This window comes from Alosa pseudoharengus, unplaced genomic scaffold, assembly GCF_046254945.1.
Source record: "Alosa pseudoharengus isolate Yale_2024_CS ecotype anadromous, Long Island Sound unplaced genomic scaffold, YU_APseudo_1.1 YU_APseudo_1.1_scf_2, whole genome shotgun sequence".
Lineage (NCBI taxonomy): Eukaryota > Metazoa > Chordata > Actinopteri > Clupeiformes > Clupeidae > Alosa > Alosa pseudoharengus.
In genome coordinates, this window is record NW_027468663.1 from 20,460,851 (window position 1) to 20,481,383 (window position 20,533).

The following is a 20,533-nucleotide window of genomic DNA, read 5'->3' on the forward strand; positions in this document are numbered from 1 at the left end:
AGCCTATCACTTCAGTCGGGTGACAGGCCATAGTGACAGGCTCATCAAGGAAACGTAGCCTAGCCTACTACACAAGCAGACTAACTTCCTGTCCCTATCCCCATTTGTCTCAGGAGTAGCCTCCTTAGGCCTACTACGTATTTATTACAGTGCTACCAAAGATCCTTGATTACTAACTTTAACCCTCTCTGGTGCTACTTAATTGGAGGTTGTGATAGCCACACTAACGTGTTAACGATTTATTTTAAACATGCGAACGATTATTTTATTTTTGTTTGCACATGATCACCATGTCTTCTCCCGTGCTCCGTATTTTCTCTTTTCCTAGTTCCTCCGTTGTTCTGAGATAGCATCCATGTTTGTATAATTATTTAAGTTAAATAGAGTGTTCAGTGTACTTTTTAGCATTACATTCTAAAATATCCCTATTTAACAGGCCAAATTCATAGACAGTAGACAAATCGGCTAAAGCCAGAGAATGTGTATTGTCTACCGCGTCCAGTGCTGGTTCAAGTCCCATTGTGGAAAACCACATATATGCCTGATTGAAATCAGGTCTTCTGGTATAGACGAACTTAGTAATGGCCTTAATAATGATTAAAACACTCTTTTTAAATGAAATCTAGACTATATTAGAATTAATGTTACCACTCAAATACCATATACACCACAAGAAATTCGGAATATCTTTCTATGCAACTATAGGCAACCTATTTACGCGACGATAGATCTTTAAGGACCCAAAAGCGCTCGAGGAAGCCAAGCAATGGAGTCCAGCCGTCGTAGATCAAGACCACGGTCTCGTTCTACTGATAAAGAGCGGAAAAGATCTCACAGTAGATCTAAATCTTCAGATGAAAGGTCAAGAAGAAATTCCTCAGTGGGCAAAGACACCAGAAGACGAGTGCGGTCCAAGAGCGACAGTTCGCAAAGCAGCAGTGGGTCCGCAGGCCGCTACAGCGGTAGAAGGCAGAGAAGTCCAAGCCCAAGATCTAAAAACAGAAGCAGGTAAGGTTAACGTTAAATTCTCCGCTATCGAGCGTTGTTTATTGTTATCTGAGGATGTTGCACAGAATACCTTAAATGATTTCCTTAGTTAAGAAAAAACGTTAAAGGATTTACTGCATTGAAGGGTTTTACGGCAGGGAAAATATATTTCCACGGAGATTTTTCGTTTGCCAATTCGTGCTTGCTTTTCTGAGGGTGCAGATTTTAATCAAATGCGAGACTGTCCAAAATAATATCAAGCTGTGTGCACATATTGTCCATAAAATCGGATAGCGAATAATATCAGAGTATAACTTATTTTGACACGTTTGACGGGTGACCGCCAAGCACGGTTACATTAATTTCACGATGTTAGCCATAGTTTACACCTATCAATAGCTAATGTTAGCAATAAATAACTCAACTGGTACGTTCAACAGACTGCTTGCTAGTAACTTATGCCGTTAGTCAGCAACCCAGCAAACACAGTAACCTAAAGCGTAATGGTCTTATAATCTTACCTTAATAATGTTCGGGGACATTTATCCGTTCATCAAGTACCTCCTGAACATTACTAGTTAGTTAGTTAGATATTATCCTGACTGACTGTCACCAGTGCACCAAAACAAACTTTTCATTCTGATATACACTTGGTGATACCAGTGCACCAAAACAAACTTTTCACTCTGATATATACTTGGTGATACCTGTAATACACTTTGAAGCTTTTGAGAACATTGTTGCTGGTGTGTCTTATTGCTTCCCAGGCCTGCCTCTGAACTTCTCTCTGTGAAGATAAGAGTCAGTGCTTGACTATTATACCGGAGCAAAATTATTCATTTTCACTTTTTCACTTCAGACTTCACTCTATAAATGTGAGATTCCTTAGAGCAGCGTTTTTTCAAACTGTGGGGCGCGAACTGACGTGAAAAACAGGAGTTTTTTTTTTTTATTATTTTTTATCTGTAGCCTGGGCCCAGGTAGCACCCGATGCGCAATGGACGCACTGTGTTATTCACAGGGAAGCGCTCGTGTCAAGGCAGTTTAGTTAGTCCCGACCTACATGAGATTTTGAACGTTGTTGTGAGAGTGGTGAATTTCATCAAACCCCTGCCCTTAAAAGCGCGTCTATTCTCCACACTTTGCCAAGAGATGGTAGCTGACCAAAAGGCTGTACTGTTTCACAGCGAGGCAAGGTGGCTTTCCCGAGGTAAAGTGCTGTCGCGCGTGTTTGAGCTTGAGCTCCTTGGAGGAAGAGCGCATGTTTGAATCTGCAAGCACGTTCACTAATGAACATTTCTTGACGAAGCTGGCCTATCTTAGCGATATATTTGATATATCTTAGCGATACATTTGAGTTAAATGTCCAGTTTCAAGGCAAAGACAAGCACCTACCTCACCTAGCAAATACGATGACTGCATTTACCAAAAACACTTGAGTATGGGACAGGCGCCTCGATCGCGACAGTATTATGCCTTTGAGATTTCTGAGCGAAATCGCTGAAACGTCTGATTGGGAGCCACTCTTGTGATCCCATGTATTAAACAGTAGGCCTACATCACATCCCTGCAACGTTTATTTCAAAAATATTTCCCAACCAGCAGTGCTCAGTATGACTGGATTATGAATCCATTTAATGCAGCATGTTGGTATTTCATTGAATATATTGTACAATGCTGTAAAATGGCCTATGCTTCCTAATATGTTGCTGGAAAACAGAAATATGTGTGTTATGTATTTATTTATTATTATATCTGCAGCACCAGCTGATTTTAACTCTGTTGAAGAGGATATATTTAGAACTTGTCATTATTTCAATAAATTTGACAATTTTAAGCTTGACCTACCACTTTCTTAGAGCGATGAGGGACAGGTGGGGCTCGAGAATGCCCCCTTGATCAAAGTGGGGAATGAAAGAAAAAGTTTGAGAACCACTGATCTAGTTTGTTAACTACCAGTCACGAGTTGGGTCGCGATAGTCTGTCATTTTTAAAAAGTGGGTCCCCAGAAAAAAAGTTTGAGAAACACTGCCTTAGAGTCTAATTTGAGTTTAATTCGGCCTACTGATAAATGATGTGGCATTATCGAGAACATGGCAATAAACTTGAAACGTTTAACTAATATAAATTTCAGCTAACCCCCGTTTTCAATCTACTCATAGTGCAGAGTCAAATGACCACAGGGGAAAGAACAAAAAGGAGAGGAAGAAGAACAAGAAGAAGTCTAGTAGAGATGCCCGACGAAGCAGAAGTGTATCTCCATCTGGGTCAGATTCTAGCGTGGACAGACCGCGACACCGTGAAGGAAGTAGTCATGACAAGAGGCGCAGGAGGAGTGCCAATAGAGACAGCAGATCTCCCAGCACAGAGCGACAGTGGGGGAACAGAGACAGAGAGAGGAGAAGTCCCGATAGAGGAAGAGGGCACAGGAGCGACGACTCTAGTACCAAAGACAAAAGGCAGGACAGAGGCCGGAAAGGAGATGGCAGAAGTCGTGACCAAGAGGATCGTCGGGAACGATCCGTGTCGGGTTCTTCTTCATCCTCCGATGAATCCAACAGGGGTGGCAAGTCGGAGTCTCAGGCCCAAAGTGCAAAGGAAGAGAACAGAAAACAGAGAGAATTGATGAAAGCTCTTGAAACGCCTGAGGAAAAAAGGTCCAGACGCTTGGCTAAGAAGGAAGCTAAAGAGAGGAAGAAACGAGAGAAGATGGGTTGGAGTGAGGAGTACATGGGCTATACAAATGCTGACAATCCTTTTGGTGACAACAACTTGTTGGGAACTTTCAAATGGCAAAAGGTATTTGATTTCACCTATAGTTTGTAGATTTACTGGTAATCATATTAGTATTCAGTGAGTCACATATAACATTTGATGTCCTTTTTTATTGTTTCATGCTGCAATATAAAGAATGTGTTTGAGGAGGAGTGGTTTCAAAGCTCTTCTAAATATTACAGCAACACTGTGAACAAATTTATATCTATGCTCTTTGGTGTCGTCAATAATCAAAGCCTTTTAGCGCGAAGACAGTTAGTCCAAAACCAACTCATAATCCTGCCTGATCATTGCATTGGCAATGTCAGAGAATTGATCTGCCATATAGTCATTGTAGCATCAGAATCAGTTTGAAGCCATTCTTTTGAGGTAAAAGAACTGCACTGTGTTGCTTGACATTAAGCTTCTTTTTGATTTCTTAATTAGGCTTTGGAGTTGAAAGGAATATCACACTTGAAGGAGAAAGAGCTGAAGGACAGAAACAAACGCATCCAAGAGGACAATCGCAGAGAGCTTCAAAAGGTTTGCAAACTTGATGCAAATGATTAACCTAGTCTAGTGCATGTTTATATGTGATGGTAATTTGCACGTAATATCATTTGCAGCTGTTGTTGTTGTTGCTGTATTGTTACTCATAAATACTGAGGAAGTTACTTTAGAATGTGCAACCTTGTTTGTGTATAATGTGTCAGTGGTGTGTTCAGTCTGAGGGTCTGAAGTGGTGTGTTTGTCTATAATGTGTCAGTGGTGTGTTCAGTCTGAGGGTCTGAAGTGGTGTGTTTGTGTATAATGTGTCAGTGGTGTGTTCAGTCTGAGGGTCTGAAGTGGTGTGTTTGTGTATAATGTGTCAGTGGTGTGTTCAGTCTGAGGGTCTGAAGTGGTGTGTTTGGTGGGGTGCGCATGTTGCAGGTGAAGCAGCTGCGTCTGGAGCGGGAGCGCGAGAAGGCCATGCGTGAGCAGGAGCTGGAGATGCTGCAGAGAGAGAAGGAGGCAGAGCACTTCAAAACGTGGGCCGAGCAGGAGGACAACTTCCACCTGCACCAGGCCAAGCTCCGGTAAGCCACCCACTGCCCTGGAACCTCACTATGCTCAATCCTATCAAAATCAATAACTTGCTTGAGACTGACTGTTATACGCATGTTGGGGCATTGATGTGCATGCAGGTCTAAAATCCGCATCCGGGATGGTCGGGCGAAGCCCATCGACTTGCTGGCCAAATATATCAGTGCCGAGGACGACGATCTGGCTGTGGAGATGCATGAACCATACACCTTCCTTAACGGCCTCACCGTCACTGACATGGATGACCTGTTGGAGGACATAAAGGTGTGTGTCTGTATATAGCTTATGCTGTCGAGGCCGTCATGAATCAGGTCTCTGTGAATGGCATCAGGGGGTTCTTGGTTCATCTGTCCTGCTCATTTATTTGCCTGTGGTTTTACAGAGATGTACACAGTGGTCTCATGTGTATGTGTAGCAGGCGCTCATATGAAATGATTATCATCTGGTTTCCATGTGATTTTACAGATTTACATGGAGCTGGAGCAAGGCAAGAATGTGGATTTCTGGAGGGACATGACCACCATCACAGAAGATGAAATCAGCAAACTTCGCAAATTAGAAGCTTCAGGCAAAGGACCTGGTACTGTCAACATCAGCACATAAAGGCTAACCCATTTAATATTCCGACACATTATATATGGAAAATGTTCTTTATGTAAAAGTGCTTAATGTTATTAAACATAATTCACAAGATAGTACGGTGTTATATTTCGGTAAAGGGTTTTGCATTGTTGTTTCTAAGCCATTGTGTCATACCCTCTCCCAGGGGACCGCCGCGAAGGTATCAACACGTCAGTCAGCACAGACGTCCAGCTGGTGTTCAGGGGGAAGACTTACAGCCAGCTGCAGGCCCTGCACCTGAACATCGAGACCAAGATCCACGCCGGCGGCTCCAACCTGGACATTGGCTACTGGGAGAGCCTGCTGCAGCAGGTGCGCGTCTACATGGCTCGTGCCAGGTGAGTGACATGCACTCACACCGGGGGACATCATGCTTGGTCTCACAAAGGCCACCTTTAAAGATGCCCAGCCACACGTATTTCATTACTCTGTGGTAATGTCTAAAGTTCTACCATGGACTCTGTAACATTTTTTGTGGAAAACATGCCTTGGTTACCTTGTTTCAAGCCATTTTAGCGTGGTATTGAAAGCCTGCATGAAGTCTCAGCTCGATTTGCTCCAGTTCTCATTAATATTCAACGAGCTAAGCTGCTTGACTCTGATTGGCTAACAGCTAGTAGGTTTCGTCCATAACATGACAGGCGTTATCAACAAATTTTAGCTTCATGGCATGAACTTAGCTTGGCTAGCGAGTAGTGCTGTCAAACGATTAAAATTTTTAATCACGATTAATCACTGAATTCCTATAGTTAATCACGATTAATCACATATTTTATCGCATGATTAAAATTATATTATTTTGCATTGCTGAACTTTCCAGGAGTCCATATTAACAATATAAAGCAATTATTGTGTATCTTGATTAGGATTCAAATGAAAGCCAAGTCGACCAAATATAACTGAATCGTGATTTACACGGCGGCAAAGTGCGATGCTGGTGTGCAGAGTTGTATTGAAAAGAATGGAATCTAATGTACAGTAAATGAATGTCGAAAGCAGAGTGTCCACAGCAATTTAAAACACCATTCAGCTGACGGGGAGTTCAGAACTGCGTTGGTGTTTATCATACGAATCTTTGGCCGGCTCGTAAGCCCAAACAAGTGTGTGCAGCATGCCTTTACGTAGCCTACTAAAGGCGCATCATAAAGATAGGCTACATTTAATCTGCATCACGCCCCATTTTAGCGGAAAACAAGTTAACATTATATCATTGATTTTCACTGATGACAGCTAGCCTAATCACACCTTGATGTTACATCTAGTTATTAATTTACAGGCCATTCAATCATTTTACTAACAGGGCAGTTATGAAGAATTATGTGTATGTAACTTACTCATGTCTAAACTATGTACATTACAACCCATTCAGAACGTAGCTACACTTACCATATCCCATGTAAAACGGTTAGCTTGCTAGCTAGCCAACTGTGGAACTTCAGTATAACAGGCATAGCCAATTATCTCACCTAGTTGTAGGAAAAAGGCTACGTTCATATTACAAGTGATAGAATGAATGTGTGACTTATGTTTAGTTGATGTTATGACATGTAACGTAAATGACATGTAAGCTTGCCGAACTTATAGTCAGCCACGGGTAGTTTGACTGTGCCTACATTCGTGACACTCCTGTTAGTAGGCTATAAACTGGAAAGAGCATAATGGTCACATTAATCCCATAAACACACAGATAACTCTTACACCAACCTTATTTTGTGCCTTTTATTCACGTTTGTTTCAAGATTTAGTAAGTATAAGCCCTTTTCGCTCCCCACTTTGATGCAGCATAGGTTTCCATTATCCAAACAGCTCCCTTTCCCCTAAAAGGGGGCGTGTACATGCAGCACGGTCTAGCTAGATCCAGTGTAGTTGTAGTTGTTCTAACGTTACGTAGTTGTTGCAACAGCATGTGAAAAAACTACAAAGTTTGTTACACTAAAAAGAACGTTAATCTCGCCATAAAAAAATTGACGCCGTTAAAATAGGTTTACGTTAACGCCGTTAATAACGCGTTTAACTGACAGCACTACTAGCGAGTGCTAGCATTGTCCAAATGTGAATAAATAAAACCTGCTAAGCTACTGTAGCAAGTTCATTAAACCTGTATAACATAGCACTTCCTTGAGTTGACAATTTTTATTTACAGGCACTGGTCGTAGACTGCGATGGTAGCCTACTGCTCCAGGCTTCAACAGCAACCTTTTCGCAAAGCCTGTGGCATTGTTCCAAAAAAATAAACTGAAGCCATTTGATCCTTAAGTCTTGGTTCTTGGGCAAAATGCATTGTTGAAGTTAGATTTGTGCATTGCGCACAAGTCCGTTGACATTCAGCCATCCTTGCATAGGCCTACGAAAACTGTCACAGAGCTAAACGAATTTTGTGGACATGGTCTCAACTGGGCGAGCTCATGAATAGTAATGAGCTCATCAATTCCATGTCAATCTGAAGAGCTTTTGCAATTGGCCTAATTTCTCCGCTTATTTCTTTTCAGTGGCTAGAGCTGACAGAGGAGGTAGCTGTTCATTTTCACATTCATGACATAGCACAAACACATATGGACCTAACATGTTTAAGTACAAGTAAAAACGGGTTTGTGTGGCAGGGCACCTTTTAAGCTTAGTCCTATCATGTCTATGTGGCATGTATCTGTTATGAACTGACAAGGGCAATTGACTAGTATAATATTGCGTAATGGGTATATAACAGGTACTGGTATGATCGATGAAGCACACACGTGTTTTAGTTCTATCAATCTCAATTATGTAATCATTCTAGTCATCATTTCAGTAGTTTCAAAAAGTATGTTTACTTTTGCTCCTCGTAAGAAGATTGGTCAGTGAGTTTGGCTACGAACACATGCCCTGAGTGCTATGGGTATGTGTAAGTCCTTGTGTGTGAAAATGAAGGTGAGTGTGTTTTATGGTGTCTGCAGGCTGAGGGAGCGCCATCAGGAGGTGCTGAGGCAGAAGCTGTACAAACTCAAACAGGAGCAAGGAGTGGAGAGTGAGCCGCTCTTCCCCATCATCAAAGAGGAGCCGGATGATCAAGAGTGAGCTGGCTTCTCTTTTTGTTTTTCTATCTCTCTCACTGTCTTTCTTCCTACACCATAACAAGCATACAAGGACTTGAAACTGGAAGAGGATGAAAACTGCGTACCGATACACACAGTTGATGTGTTTGTCTTATGCTCCCGTGTCTCTGCAGACTGCCTTTTCTTGTGTAAGACATGTTTTTGTCTGTTGGGTTCCCAGAATGCAAGAGGATCAGCCAGCGGCATCAGCCGAGGCGGGGCCGTCCCGCAGCTCTCAGCCCGGGGCCTCCGACGAGGACCAGGAGGGGGACAAGGGAGCTCCGAGGAGCGAGAAGGAGGCGGAGGACGGGCCGTCCACATCAACAGCGAAGGAGGGCGAGGGCGAGGGAGAGGAGGGCGGAGCGACTGAGTCGGTGCTCACAGAGGACGACCTCATCCAACAGAGCCAGGCGGAATACGACTCGGGCCGCTACAGCCCGGTGCTGCTGCAGAACTCTGAGCTGCCGCTGGACGCTCACGTCATCGAGCTGGACGAGGACCTGCATCGCCTCCATCTCGCCCGCCGCCAGTTACAGGTCACAGGTGGGTGTACCTGTGCAGCTCACATGTTCACTCTCAGTCGTACATACATCATGCCTACAGCATATATCATACATATAACATACTCTCAGTCCTACATACATCAAGCCTACAGCATATATCATACATATAACATACTCTCAGTCGTACATACATCATGCCTACAGCATATATCATACATATAACATACTCTCAGTCCTACATACATCAGTATATATCATTCATATAACATACTCTCAGTCGATACATCAGTATATATCATACATATAACATACTCTCAGTCGTACATCCATCATACTTACAGTACATATCATATACAATATAATCATATATATAGGTAAATATGAGTTTTGTATTAGGATGCTTCTTTTTTATTGTGACTTAATTAAATCACTGGATTTTGTCCAGTGATTTAATTAAGTCACAATAAAAAAAGAATATACCATTCATATACTCTCAGTCGATACATCAATATATATCCTACATATACAATGTTTCCCACAGAATTAAATTCTATTTGTGGTGGTAGGTTTGCAGAATTAACTTAAATGCAACAGTTTTTAACAAATTAGCACAGCGTGGTTATGATGCTAACCAGATTTAAGCACAATTTAGTACAACCTGGAAAATCAATGTGTGGTGGTCAATGTTGATATTGTGGTGGGCCGCCACAAATAAGTCAATGTATGGGAAACACTGATATAACATACTCTCAGTCGATACATCAGTGTATATCATACATATAACATTCTCTCAGTCGTACATACATCATGCCTACAGTATATATCATACATATAACATACTCTCAGTCGTACATACATCAGGCTTACAGTATATATCAAGTTTGACTTCTTGAAGCGCTGCACATATCTGGCTGAAGGTGATGCATGTTTACAATACAAACATGTAACCAGATCTGTGTAACGCTGCAAGAAATCAAACATGATTAACACAATTTTACTCCCAAATAAAAGTTTGAACTTTTCTTGCCTTGTAACATCCACATTGTTCTGCCGACCGTTTTGCTAGCTTGTAAACAAATCCATGTGCTTTATCGTTACTTTTTTTCCACAGTTTGAAATGCACAACTGCTCCAGCAGAGGGGGAAATATAGCTAATCCTACCAAGGGGGCCTTTAACAATGATAACAACTTGCTCATCAGTTAGCCTGTACATCCCTGTATCTATTTTAACCCCGATCATGTCTCCTGTCTGTGTCCTGTGTCAGGTGATGCCAGTGAGAGTGCTGAGGATGCGTTTGTGCGCCGCGCTAAAGAGGGCATGGGAGCGGACGAGGCCCAGTTCAGCGTGGAGCTGCCGCTCACGGGCAAGATGTACCTCTGGGCAGACAAGTACCGGCCGCGCAAACCGCGCTTCTTCAACCGCGTGCACACCGGCTTCGAGTGGAACAAATACAACCAGACCCATTACGACTTTGACAACCCGCCGCCCAAGATTGTGCAGGGCTACAAGTTCAACATCTTCTACCCGGACCTCATCGACAAGCGGTCCACACCGCAGTACTTCCTGGAGCCCAGCCCTGACAACAAGGACTTTGGTATCCTCCGTTTCCACGCTGGACCCCCCTATGAGGACATTGCCTTCAAGATTGTCAACCGTGAGTGGGAGTACTCGCATCGCCACGGTTTCCGATGCCAGTTTGCCAATGGCATATTCCAGCTATGGTTCCACTTCAAAAGGTACCGTTACAGGAGATAGATCATGTGGACCACGAGACTGTATTTTATGTTGCAGCGGTAATAAACTTAAGGCTGGCTCTGTTTGTGACTCAGTCCTTCTATGTGATAGGAAGTATTGTATGTATATGAAGGGACGGAGGATGCAAAACCTTAAAATGTTCAGCACAGTAGTTATGTTTTGTACAAATGTCCTCTTTGCAAAATATGGCTTTGATCAGCAGTCAACCTCTCAGGTGGCTTTGAAATTCTAAAACTGGCCTCTGCTCAGATGCAATGCAGTGCTGGGCAGCACACCGTACCTGCTACCTTTGCAGCTAGATCCTCATTGCCTTTAGTCACAATTCATGGGTAAAGTAAAGCATTATGGCAACACCAAGAGGGGGTACAGCTCTGCTTCTAGTGCCCCATATCTCGCTCCTTTCCTCCACATTGTAATACTTATGTTTTCTAAATTTGTAATTAAAAAATTCACTTGTAAATCTTTTCTAGGCCTGTCCTTATATGTGTTGCACACAAACACCTCTGCAGATTTCGGTCATAAATCTCTTATATCCAAGTTGAAGCGTTTTTGAAATAAGACACAGAACAAAATGTGTGGTGCTGGCACTTGGAATTTATGGATTTTTGTAGAGTTGCTTTGTATTTTACAAAATTAGAGTGACAAGTTCAAACAAATGATTCAAATAATTTAAGTCTTGTTTAACCATTCACAGCATTGACTTCACAATTCACCACCACACTCAACCCACCTTATAACAAACATATCTTACCAGAAAAAATGAAACAATCCATTTACAAATGCAATGATTATATATTGTTTTCCCTACAAAAGTCAGTAATTTTATACCGCTCAAAGATAATGTCTATGGTGAAATTGTAAAGTTTTTTTTTTTCCAACGTGAAAGTTCTTGAACAATAACTTTCCAAACATATGCACACCCTTATCTTTTCTAGCAAAAATAAAAGTAATGTACGATAAAGTAGAAAAAGTAAAAAATTCAAAAGGCCCCTTTTTGTTGGACTCAACATTTTTTTTTTTTATAAAAATGTATGTGGGATGAGTGAATTCCCCCCAGAACTTAAATAACAGACACGTCATCATGGCCATGGCCATCCATTGAGATGGTGTTCTCCAGGTTGGCGTGGTTGTTGTTACGGTTACCCGCCGGGGCTGAGGTTTTCTCCTCGGTATGCTGCAATGGCTGCTGTGTGTTGGCCACTTCACCTCTGCTGCTGTCCGTGTGAGCCTGTCCTCGTCCCAGCTTACAGGGCAGTGTCAAATGGCCTTTGTAGAAATTCCATGCAACTAGTAAAGCCAGCATGACGGACAGTAAGACCACCAAGATCTGCAAGCCGACCAGATGCGGGCGGCTGGACTGGGCCTGAGGGGAGGTGGGGAGCACCCATCGTCCGTCCCCATTGGTCTCCAGGGTGAGCTGGTACTTGGCCTTCTGCCACCGGTACTCATGCTCATGGGAGCGTTCCACTGACCAGCAGGAGTAGTTGGCCGCGTCGGCCGCGCTGGCGTTGAGGATCATCAGGCTGTCATTGTGGACGTTGTACTTGTCCGAGAGCACCAGGGTTTTATCGCCCACATACCAGTCCGGCTTTGCCAGGTTAGAGATAGGCTCACACTCCAGCTTCACGTTGTTGCCTGGCACAAAGGTGCGGGTCACCAGTTTGGCCCTCTCTGTGAAAGGACAAGGAAGAAGTGTAAGGGGGTTCTCCATGATGCATCATTAGTGAAATCTAGAACAGGCATCTTTCCCTCCTTCAGTTGCAAAGGTCAAAAGCCACAATACATAATGGCTCTCAGAAAATGGAGTACATATCAGCTCGTCCACTAGAGCTCGTTTAAATGGACACGGGCCCAAGACACTGGTCCAAAACAAGACATTTCACATGTTCTGGTCTTTCTACCTGGGCATACACTTTTATACTCGCATCACTGTTGGAAAACCATTCCCACAAATGTATTGTCAATCACACTTTAAGTTACTTTGAGCGTGTTATATTATCAGAATTATCATGGAGCTTAATTGCTGGTTTAATAAAGTAATGAAGATCAACGACAGACTAAGTATACTACCTGGAGGGGGGCAGCCAGAGGCATCTCCATTCTGCAGATTCTGAATCAGCTTACTGAGGGACAGAATCAGAGAGGGAGAATTAGCTTGATTAAATGCAGCGTAAGGAAGCAGTGTGCAAGTCCCACAACAGACATGGGGAAATGTGTCTTGTGTGGCTGCTGGCAGCTGGTACCTCTCTGCTTGAGTGGCCACTGGGCTGAGGGAGGTGCACTGCGCTGCAGCGAGGTCCCATGCACAGAACGGGTCCCGGGCATGGACACAGTCCCCACAGGAGGTGTAGCGCCCGCAGGAACTCAAGGGCATCTGCACCACGCCTACCTCAGAGCCCGCAAACAGGTGGCCCTGAACATGCAGTGAAAATCAGAGTTACTGGTACATCACACTGTCACAAACATCGGATCATAATCATACAAATAATAACATCTAAGTGCTTTTTTGTTCAAAATCATTTGGATTAAAAATATTTTTTTTGAATTTGTCACTCAAATTAAGATACATTGTGCACCCACCCATGCATACTGTATACATTAATTATGTAAGGCAGTAGCTATGTAGTACTGTGTATCGTTATTATGTAAGGCAGTAGTACCGTGTATCATTGTAAGGCAGAAGCTATGTAGTACCGTGCTCTTGGAGAGACGTAGGATCTTGATGGCCTCCGAGGACTGAAAGAGCTGCAACTCTTCGATGATGGACGTCTCTCCAGTGTTGTCCTCAGCATAATTAACAGCCTTGAGCACAGAGCCAGTCGCTGTAAGAGATCACATTTCTTATTAACTAGGCCACAGCAACCCTGTTCTCTTAACAGATTATGGGACAGAAAGTAAACTCCAGGTGGTGCAGTAGAAGCATTTAACATTTATATTTGATAATAATATTAATAATAATAACAATATAATAAAATATTATAACATATGCACACAGTGGTATCATAATATAATCTCCACACATATCACATTAACACCCAATACACAAGGCATTAAAGTAAATATGACTTCCAAACTTCTAATCAGAAAAATACAATGTGTATGTGGATATCTACACCTGTGCCAATAAACATGACGTGGTAAGTAGCTCCATCCAAAGCCACTACACTGGCTACTACAATGCGAGTGAACGCGGCTCCTTTCTTGACCAGTAGTGGGCGGTTGTTCATCGGCTCTATCTCTTGGTCCATCAACGGACGGTCTCGAATGAACTGCAGGGTCTTGTCTGGCAGATCCAGAGAGCTAGTAATGCCCTGCTTACGTGCTGCTCCGTTGATACACTACAACCATTCACATGAATACAGTGAGATATATTGACAATACATCAGGGGTGCATTTTCAGGGGTGGAGCAATCTAGTGGTCAGCCTTTTATGGAGCATAAAATGTGCAATGATTTAGGGTGACAATTTTAACATAAAAGAACATTCAGTGCAAAAAACAATAGGTCTAAATCAGAAGGACAGGGATGGGTGGGGAATGGCAACGTAGGCTATCAGGCGAGCGAGCCTCACCGCTCCTGGTCGAGGGGTGGGCAGATCGCCGCTGAACATCACCCACTTCACAAAAGAGGTTTCCACGGTAACAGGCGTTTTGAACTTTCCCTCAGTAAACACTTGTTTTATATCATGCATGCTGTAGGCACACACAGCTGAGTGGTCTGAAGAGCGCCTGCCAAAACAAAAACAATTCATTTGTCTTTACCACCGAAACCACTTAACGGTTCTTCAGCTCTATTTCAACAGTGTGAGAGACTGTCCGCAAGACTGCTTAAAAAGCAGCCCTCCATCAAACTGATGGGAATATGTTACGGTTAGTGGTAGACATGGGGAGGCATGCATTCAGTAAATTGACAATGACTCTTATTTGTTACCCAGACGTCAACAATAACAAACTGAAACGGCTCACGTACATCTGAGGGGTGAAGATAGCGTAGAATACACATGTAGTCCAGCCAGCAGGACACACGCGAAAAACATCCTGCACTAAGTAAGGCAACTGGGACTTCAGGACAGGGCATTCCAGACGTGCTTTTACAAAAGATGTCCATTTCCTCTGAAGGGTTCTTTGTCCACCCATGTCTCCCTATGGGAAAGAGAGGAAACAGGTCTGTATGTCAGGCCAAATTGCAAAAACATTTTTGTTTTAAATAACCATTCAACTGACTTGTCATTAATACAATTCACTGGAACTGTATTTCATATTATTCTAATTCAATACATTTGTGTTGTCAAATTCAGTAAATTGCTTGTGTTTACACTCAAAATAAATTGCTTGTGTTTACACTCAAAAAATACCAATGCTTATAAATAGTCCTTGCATGAATTGGAAACAAACAAAGTGGCTCAGACAAAAACATACACTACTCCAGCCAATCAACATGTTGCTGCAGGAGCACAAAAAGGAAGGGCAATTAGATTATTTCACTTAAATATCAAAAACCTCTTGCCAGAATCACAGACTGCACACTTTGTTGTTTAAAGGGTAACGGTGCAACGGTGTAATCGTGGAAATATGTGTAACAAGGAACTGTTTGACCACAGTTTATTTCAAGTAGGCCATTACAGCTTGTGCGGGATGTACCTTACAGACCCTTGCTACCCGAGACACAGCCAGCTTATGGTAGAAGTCATACTCCACAGCGGTCTCACTGAAGAACAGATAGACCTTGTCATCATCTCCATCAGGGCTATTCTCACTCTCTGGGATATGGTCCATGTAGATGAAGTTAGGCTCTGCAACCAGGAGAAGCTTGAGGTTAAGTCTCTGATCATGCATTTAGTGGTACTCCTGTCAGTTCTTTGGTAGCCTATTTTAGAGAAATGGGTCTGACAGAGCTGTGATGAAACTTTGTGGCTAAAAAAACAGAACATAAAACAATGATCTTATCAGGGCCTCTCCTTGCATGCATGTTGTCTTCATATCAGCAATGACACACAGACAAATAATCGGTTGAATATTCACTCTTCTCTCTTATTTGTTGTTGTTTGGGTACATTCCCATTGATATTGGGCATATTTTTCCTGAGTATTTTAATCATCAGTAGGCAAAATATCTTGACCATCCAATCAGATCGCATGCTTATGTGGTTGCTCAGCAACATTGCTCAGAAAGGTGCTCCATCTCACCATTGAGCCAGGAGCTTTTGAAGTCAGTGCGGATGGGGTCTTCAGAACTGCGCATCACCACAGGCTCAGAGCCCAGGAAGTTCATGGAGGTGGCTGAGTACAGCTCTCCCTCTGACAGACCAGAGAGAGAGAGAAGAAAGATAGAGAGAGAGAGAGAGAGGGGGGGGGGTGGTTTTATGAGTTCTTAAAGGTCTTCAGAGATATTTCAGGGCATTTGTGGACGACGAGGCCATCTGTACTCACCAACCCACACTGAGGAGTACCTCTGGAAGGGATTAAAGGGGCATTTCCCTTTCCCATCCTCTTGGTTATTATGCATTATCAACTGCCCATCTGTGTAGTTCTGGAAAAAAGAATGACAGTGGGAACATTGGCCTGCATGTGAAACACATTTCAGATGGACCCGGAGGCAGTAATATATCTACGGCATGCATCCCAGATTTCAGGGGAAAACCAATGGGTACACTGTCAAACCCATGTGCTGTCAATGTACGGTTTCTGTACACAGAAACAGAAGAAAATAGATATCCAAACTGACCATTTTTTAAAATGTCGTCCCTCTCCCCTTTTTCACATGTGAAATGTAACAGGAAGCAAGAGGTAGGCTGCTTTGAAACCAATAGTGCTAACAATAGTGATGAAAACTGTGCTACTTGAGAAGTGAGAACTATGAGACTGAACCATTAAACTCTCACATCCCCATGTTTCTTGTGTGTGTGAACTCACCATGTAATCACACATTGGATGGAAGGCATTGGTTCCACACACATACATCCTGCCATCCTCTGTCCCATGCAGAATGCGGATGTAATTCTGGCAATCTATCTGGTGAAGACGATGCACATAATAAACAATCAGAAACTAGGCGTTTGCCTTTTCCAGTAGGACTGTTTCATAGAACTTTGTTACAGCAACCACTTACTTCTGGGTCCTTTCCTTTATATGTGCATTCTTTCTGCTGTTTTTCGGTCACACCCCATCTCACCTGCACAGTGACCACAAAAGATGCTCTAGATCTGTTACATCATAACCACAGCCTAGATTTCAGCTATAATTCCCTCATACAGTCAGAGGTGTTTAACAAAAAAATCTTGTGGATTCTGGAATTATTTAACAAGGCAAAAGCACAAATCCCATTATTATGAATAAGCAAAGGCGGTTTACAGATGGTTTACAATGGTTTAGAAAGGGGTGCTTCATATTCCAATTCATATTCCTCAGTATCCTATTATCCAATCATATCTTGTCAGTTAACTTATTTTTTTGCTGTTATCTCAAATATTACCATGTAAGGTAATGAATTTCAGTCAGAGCCTGTAGTCAACAAAACCACTTCAGCCAAATAAAGGCAAAGCAACGCCAGTGTTAAGCACTGGATAGGCAAGAAGACCCAGACAGCACAGGCAAATTACAGGTGATCAAAACATAGACTCATTCTTTTTTTCTTTATTCAGTGTTGATGCAAGTGTAGTTCTCAGATGGTCTTACTGAGGCCTTCTTATTGTTGATGTTGTTAATGTCTAGGGCAAAAATGGCTCCTCTGGTTCCCAGAAAGATCAGACCCAGGTCCTCTCTGAGGGCCATCGTGGTATAGTTCCACACGTCATTCTCCCTGAACAGTTTCCCATTGTCACCTAGTTACACAAAAAACCCATCAGTCAGTGCTGATTTACTTGCCCAGGATATGGCAGCTGAAGCCATCTAAGTAAGTGTATATACTCTTTTGATCCTGTGAGGGAAACATATCCACCAACCGGTTGTACAGCAGTGTCAATAACAGCAAATGTCCATGGACCACTTGAAGTCAGTTTGGGAAAATGTGAGAAACTACAAACACCAGAAACTTAATTCAGCACTTACTGTGGTAAGGGACGGTCTTTCGGGGAGTACAGTCCAAGGGCCAGTCTTGGCTGGACGTCGGAGTTGAACAGAAGAGGTAGAGGACAAACATAGCGGCCAGGACGTACATGGCTTGGCAGCATTAGTGGGTCCAGGACAAAGGCACAGTGAAAGTCCTGGGAGCCGTCGGCAAGCTGTGGCTCCGGATAAAGCAGTGATTCAGGGCACGACGCAGGCAGTCGACTCCTCCACTACAGCCGCTCAGAAGACAAGCCATGGTAAAATATACAGCTGAGAGGAGAGAGACACGGCTTCAAAGGCCTGGGACCTGTGTACGCCCATCTGAGAGAAAGAGACGGAGAGAGAGAGGGAGAGTCGGAGAAAAGGCAATGAAAGGACGCTAAAGGAGTCTTGGTCCTAACAGCAGTATATCTGTCAGCGCTATAGAGATGTAAATGAGAGGTCAGAGAGCTGTTCATGGGGTGCGAGGAGGACTTTGATTTCAGCCTGCCAGGCACCTCGGTATGTGATGAAGCTGCTCAAAGGAGAGTCTCTTGAACAATCTATGAGCTGCAAACAACACATTTCAAAACACAAGTAAAGAATCCTTGCTGCATCACTAGAGGTGGATATGAAGAGCATTTTATGATTGGTAAATAATGTGCTGGTTGACACTGTAAGGTGATTACACGTTGCCAGGTAACTTTAGTTCTTTTGCACAAAGGTGTGCATTGCACCTTCTCTGTCTAGCTTGAGACAAATCCCCAACACCTGCTGAGACTGTAAGCCACAGAGACAGTGGTCTCCACTCATTTAGAAACATCAACACATGCACTACTCTCCTGCATGAAAACTGTGAGGAGCATCAACAAGTATCAATTTTTCATGTCACCTTTTAAACTATTATTGATTTTCTCCAGATGGAGTCCAACTCAATATCCTTTACTGCAGTGGACTAACAGCTGTTGATGTGTCACTGCTAAATATAAGTGTGAAACATTTGTCTTGTAGAGACACTTTAGCAGTCATGGTAAATGCAATGGAACAGAATGTGGCAAACTCACATCCTGTTCACTTAACCGCTATAGTACAGAACTTACCACACTGTACAGTTCAATAGAGCTAAACAGGTCATGAACAGAATAAATATCTCTATGTACTTTTGGAGATGTTTTGTCAATGTATATGATTCTTCATTTTACATTTCAATGGTTGTTTGTTTGTTTGTTTCAGCAAACGAATTTCAGGCTATTTAATGGCCAGAGCATTGTGTGCTATAGAAGCTTAAATATGTTTTTAAAAATCTATGCTAGAAAGAAATTCTAAAACCTTCAAAGGTGAGACCTTACTGAAAACATCAGCTACAGAATTTTGCTGATAAAATTGTTGCCTTTTGGTTTTTAAGGCAGGGCCATTTCAATGGTTGTGTGACTTTCTAATTGGAGATCTGGGATTCACTGGGAACACTACAGCGACTTCTTCTGCGTCCAGCCTCTCCCTCTGCCTGGATCCACATCCCCGCAGAGCTGCATAGCAGAAATGAGCTCCATCATGTCCAAGAATGTAGGCTGCGCCCCTGACATGATAACATGCCTCACTCACATATCTCTCGCCTTGGGCTAGGAGGGGCCACACTCACACAAGCTCACTAACAGCAACCCAGGTTTTAAAAATGGCATAAGTGGTTACCACATACTTGACACACCTGGAAAAGAGGCAACTGTTGTGCAGGTTCATTACCAAGATTGTGTACTTAAGGAATAATAGGCTACTACAACCCTTGTGCTCAGTCTACAGTCCACAGACTGTACAGAGTACAGTCTATATTTAGAAACATATTTGTTTCTCAAACAATAAGAGTTAAAGCTGTTGTTCATCTTAAAGTATTCATTTAACTGAAGTAGTTGTGTAAGCATGCCTGAAACCCATTCAGTAATTCAGTCTAGTAAATGCCAGTCCAGTAAATGTTATTTAACCAAATGTGCAGAATTTGGTTAGAGTGCCGTGACTTCCGTGACTTCAAGTCTCTGGAAGTAGACACACCTTGACATAAGAACCTTCCTCTAATCTGTGTGTACAGGTGTAAAATAAGTATAGAATAAAATAAAATTTAAATACTAAAAAAGGACACCATGATAGAGGAAAACAGAATGTACTGACCTGCCCATTCTTTATCATCTGCAGAGAAACGTAGAATCAGGTTAGTCCGGCTGTCAAAATATGTGGTTCAAAACAAATGACCCAACCTCCTACTTCTGCTGGCTTTGCAAGAAATCTTGCAATCATTAGCGCAGGAACGCCCCTCTATTGAGAGTGCCTGTGCTGCGTTGGTGTGCTTGGGCTCTGAATGGAGCGGAGTGGAGCACAAGAGGAGGGGCCACTCCGCCTCTCAACACTCACCAGTCGGCAACAACCAAACAACATGCAGAGACAGGCTCCCCGACAAGTCACTACAGTTGTCTGCTTGTGTGTGAATGTCTCTGTGTGTGTGTGTGTGTGTGTGGGTAGGTGCACGTCATAAGGCAAGGGATGTGGATGGGGAAAAAACAGCGAAGAGGAAGTGTGCATGGGTGTGTTTATGGTAGTATTGTTGAGGGAAAGAGTAAGAGTAAGACAAAGAGTGGATAGAGGGAGAGAACAAAAGAAAGAAAGAAAGAAAGAAAGGAATATAGAGAAAATGAATGAGAGCCACTTGTTAAATGTTATCCAGTCGAAAAACACACCCACTCCAGTCTGTT

General features: G+C 42.9%; 2 protein-coding genes across 2 annotated transcripts; one reads left to right on the forward strand and one right to left on the reverse strand.

Moving 5' to 3' along the window:
* Positions 1–721: 721 nt before the first annotated feature.
* Positions 722–11,237, forward strand: cactin. The gene is made up of 10 exons (XM_076294104.1): positions 722–1,008; positions 3,150–3,786; positions 4,189–4,284; positions 4,672–4,817; positions 4,926–5,088; positions 5,290–5,404; positions 5,591–5,783; positions 8,376–8,492; positions 8,695–9,056; positions 10,282–11,237. Exons 1-10 carry the CDS (start codon positions 767–769, stop codon positions 10,770–10,772), a joined length of 2,562 nt encoding a protein of 853 aa, XP_076150219.1. The 5' UTR covers positions 722–766; the 3' UTR covers positions 10,773–11,237.
* A 513-nt stretch (positions 11,238–11,750) lies between these two features.
* On the reverse strand, positions 11,751–20,077 carry sema4e (semaphorin 4e). Its single transcript, XM_076294105.1, has 15 exons — positions 19,956–20,077; positions 17,817–18,137; positions 17,445–17,590; positions 16,879–16,941; positions 16,683–16,781; positions 16,200–16,299; positions 15,957–16,067; positions 15,412–15,563; positions 14,741–14,913; positions 14,343–14,499; positions 13,888–14,110; positions 13,467–13,594; positions 13,016–13,185; positions 12,843–12,895; positions 11,751–12,443 (listed from the first exon to the last, which is right to left on the reverse strand). The coding sequence occupies exons 2-15, from the start codon at positions 17,923–17,925 to the stop codon at positions 11,833–11,835; spliced, it is 2,295 nt and encodes a 764-aa protein (XP_076150220.1). The 5' UTR covers positions 17,926–18,137; positions 19,956–20,077; the 3' UTR covers positions 11,751–11,832.
* Positions 20,078–20,533: the final 456 nt, after the last annotated feature.

Bases quoted from the DNA above. Each gene is read 5' to 3' on its own strand.
- cactin (XM_076294104.1), top strand. From the start codon at position 767: ATGGAGTCCAGCCGTCGTAGATCAAGACCACGGTCTCGTTCTACTGAT. The intron at 4,818-4,925 runs GTAAGCCACCCA...ATGTGCATGCAG, and splicing joins CTGCACCAGGCCAAGCTCCG to GTCTAAAATCCGCATCCGGG. The intron at 5,089-5,289 runs GTGTGTGTCTGT...GTGATTTTACAG, and splicing joins ACCTGTTGGAGGACATAAAG to ATTTACATGGAGCTGGAGCA.
- sema4e (XM_076294105.1), bottom strand. From the start codon at position 17,925: ATGTACGTCCTGGCCGCTATGTTTGTCCTCTACCTCTTCTGTTCAACT. The intron at 16,300-16,682 runs GTGAGTTCACAC...TCTTTTTTCCAG, and splicing joins ATCCAATGTGTGATTACATG to AACTACACAGATGGGCAGTT. The intron at 16,068-16,199 runs GTGAGTACAGAT...CTGGTCTGTCAG, and splicing joins GTACTCCTCAGTGTGGGTTG to AGGGAGAGCTGTACTCAGCC.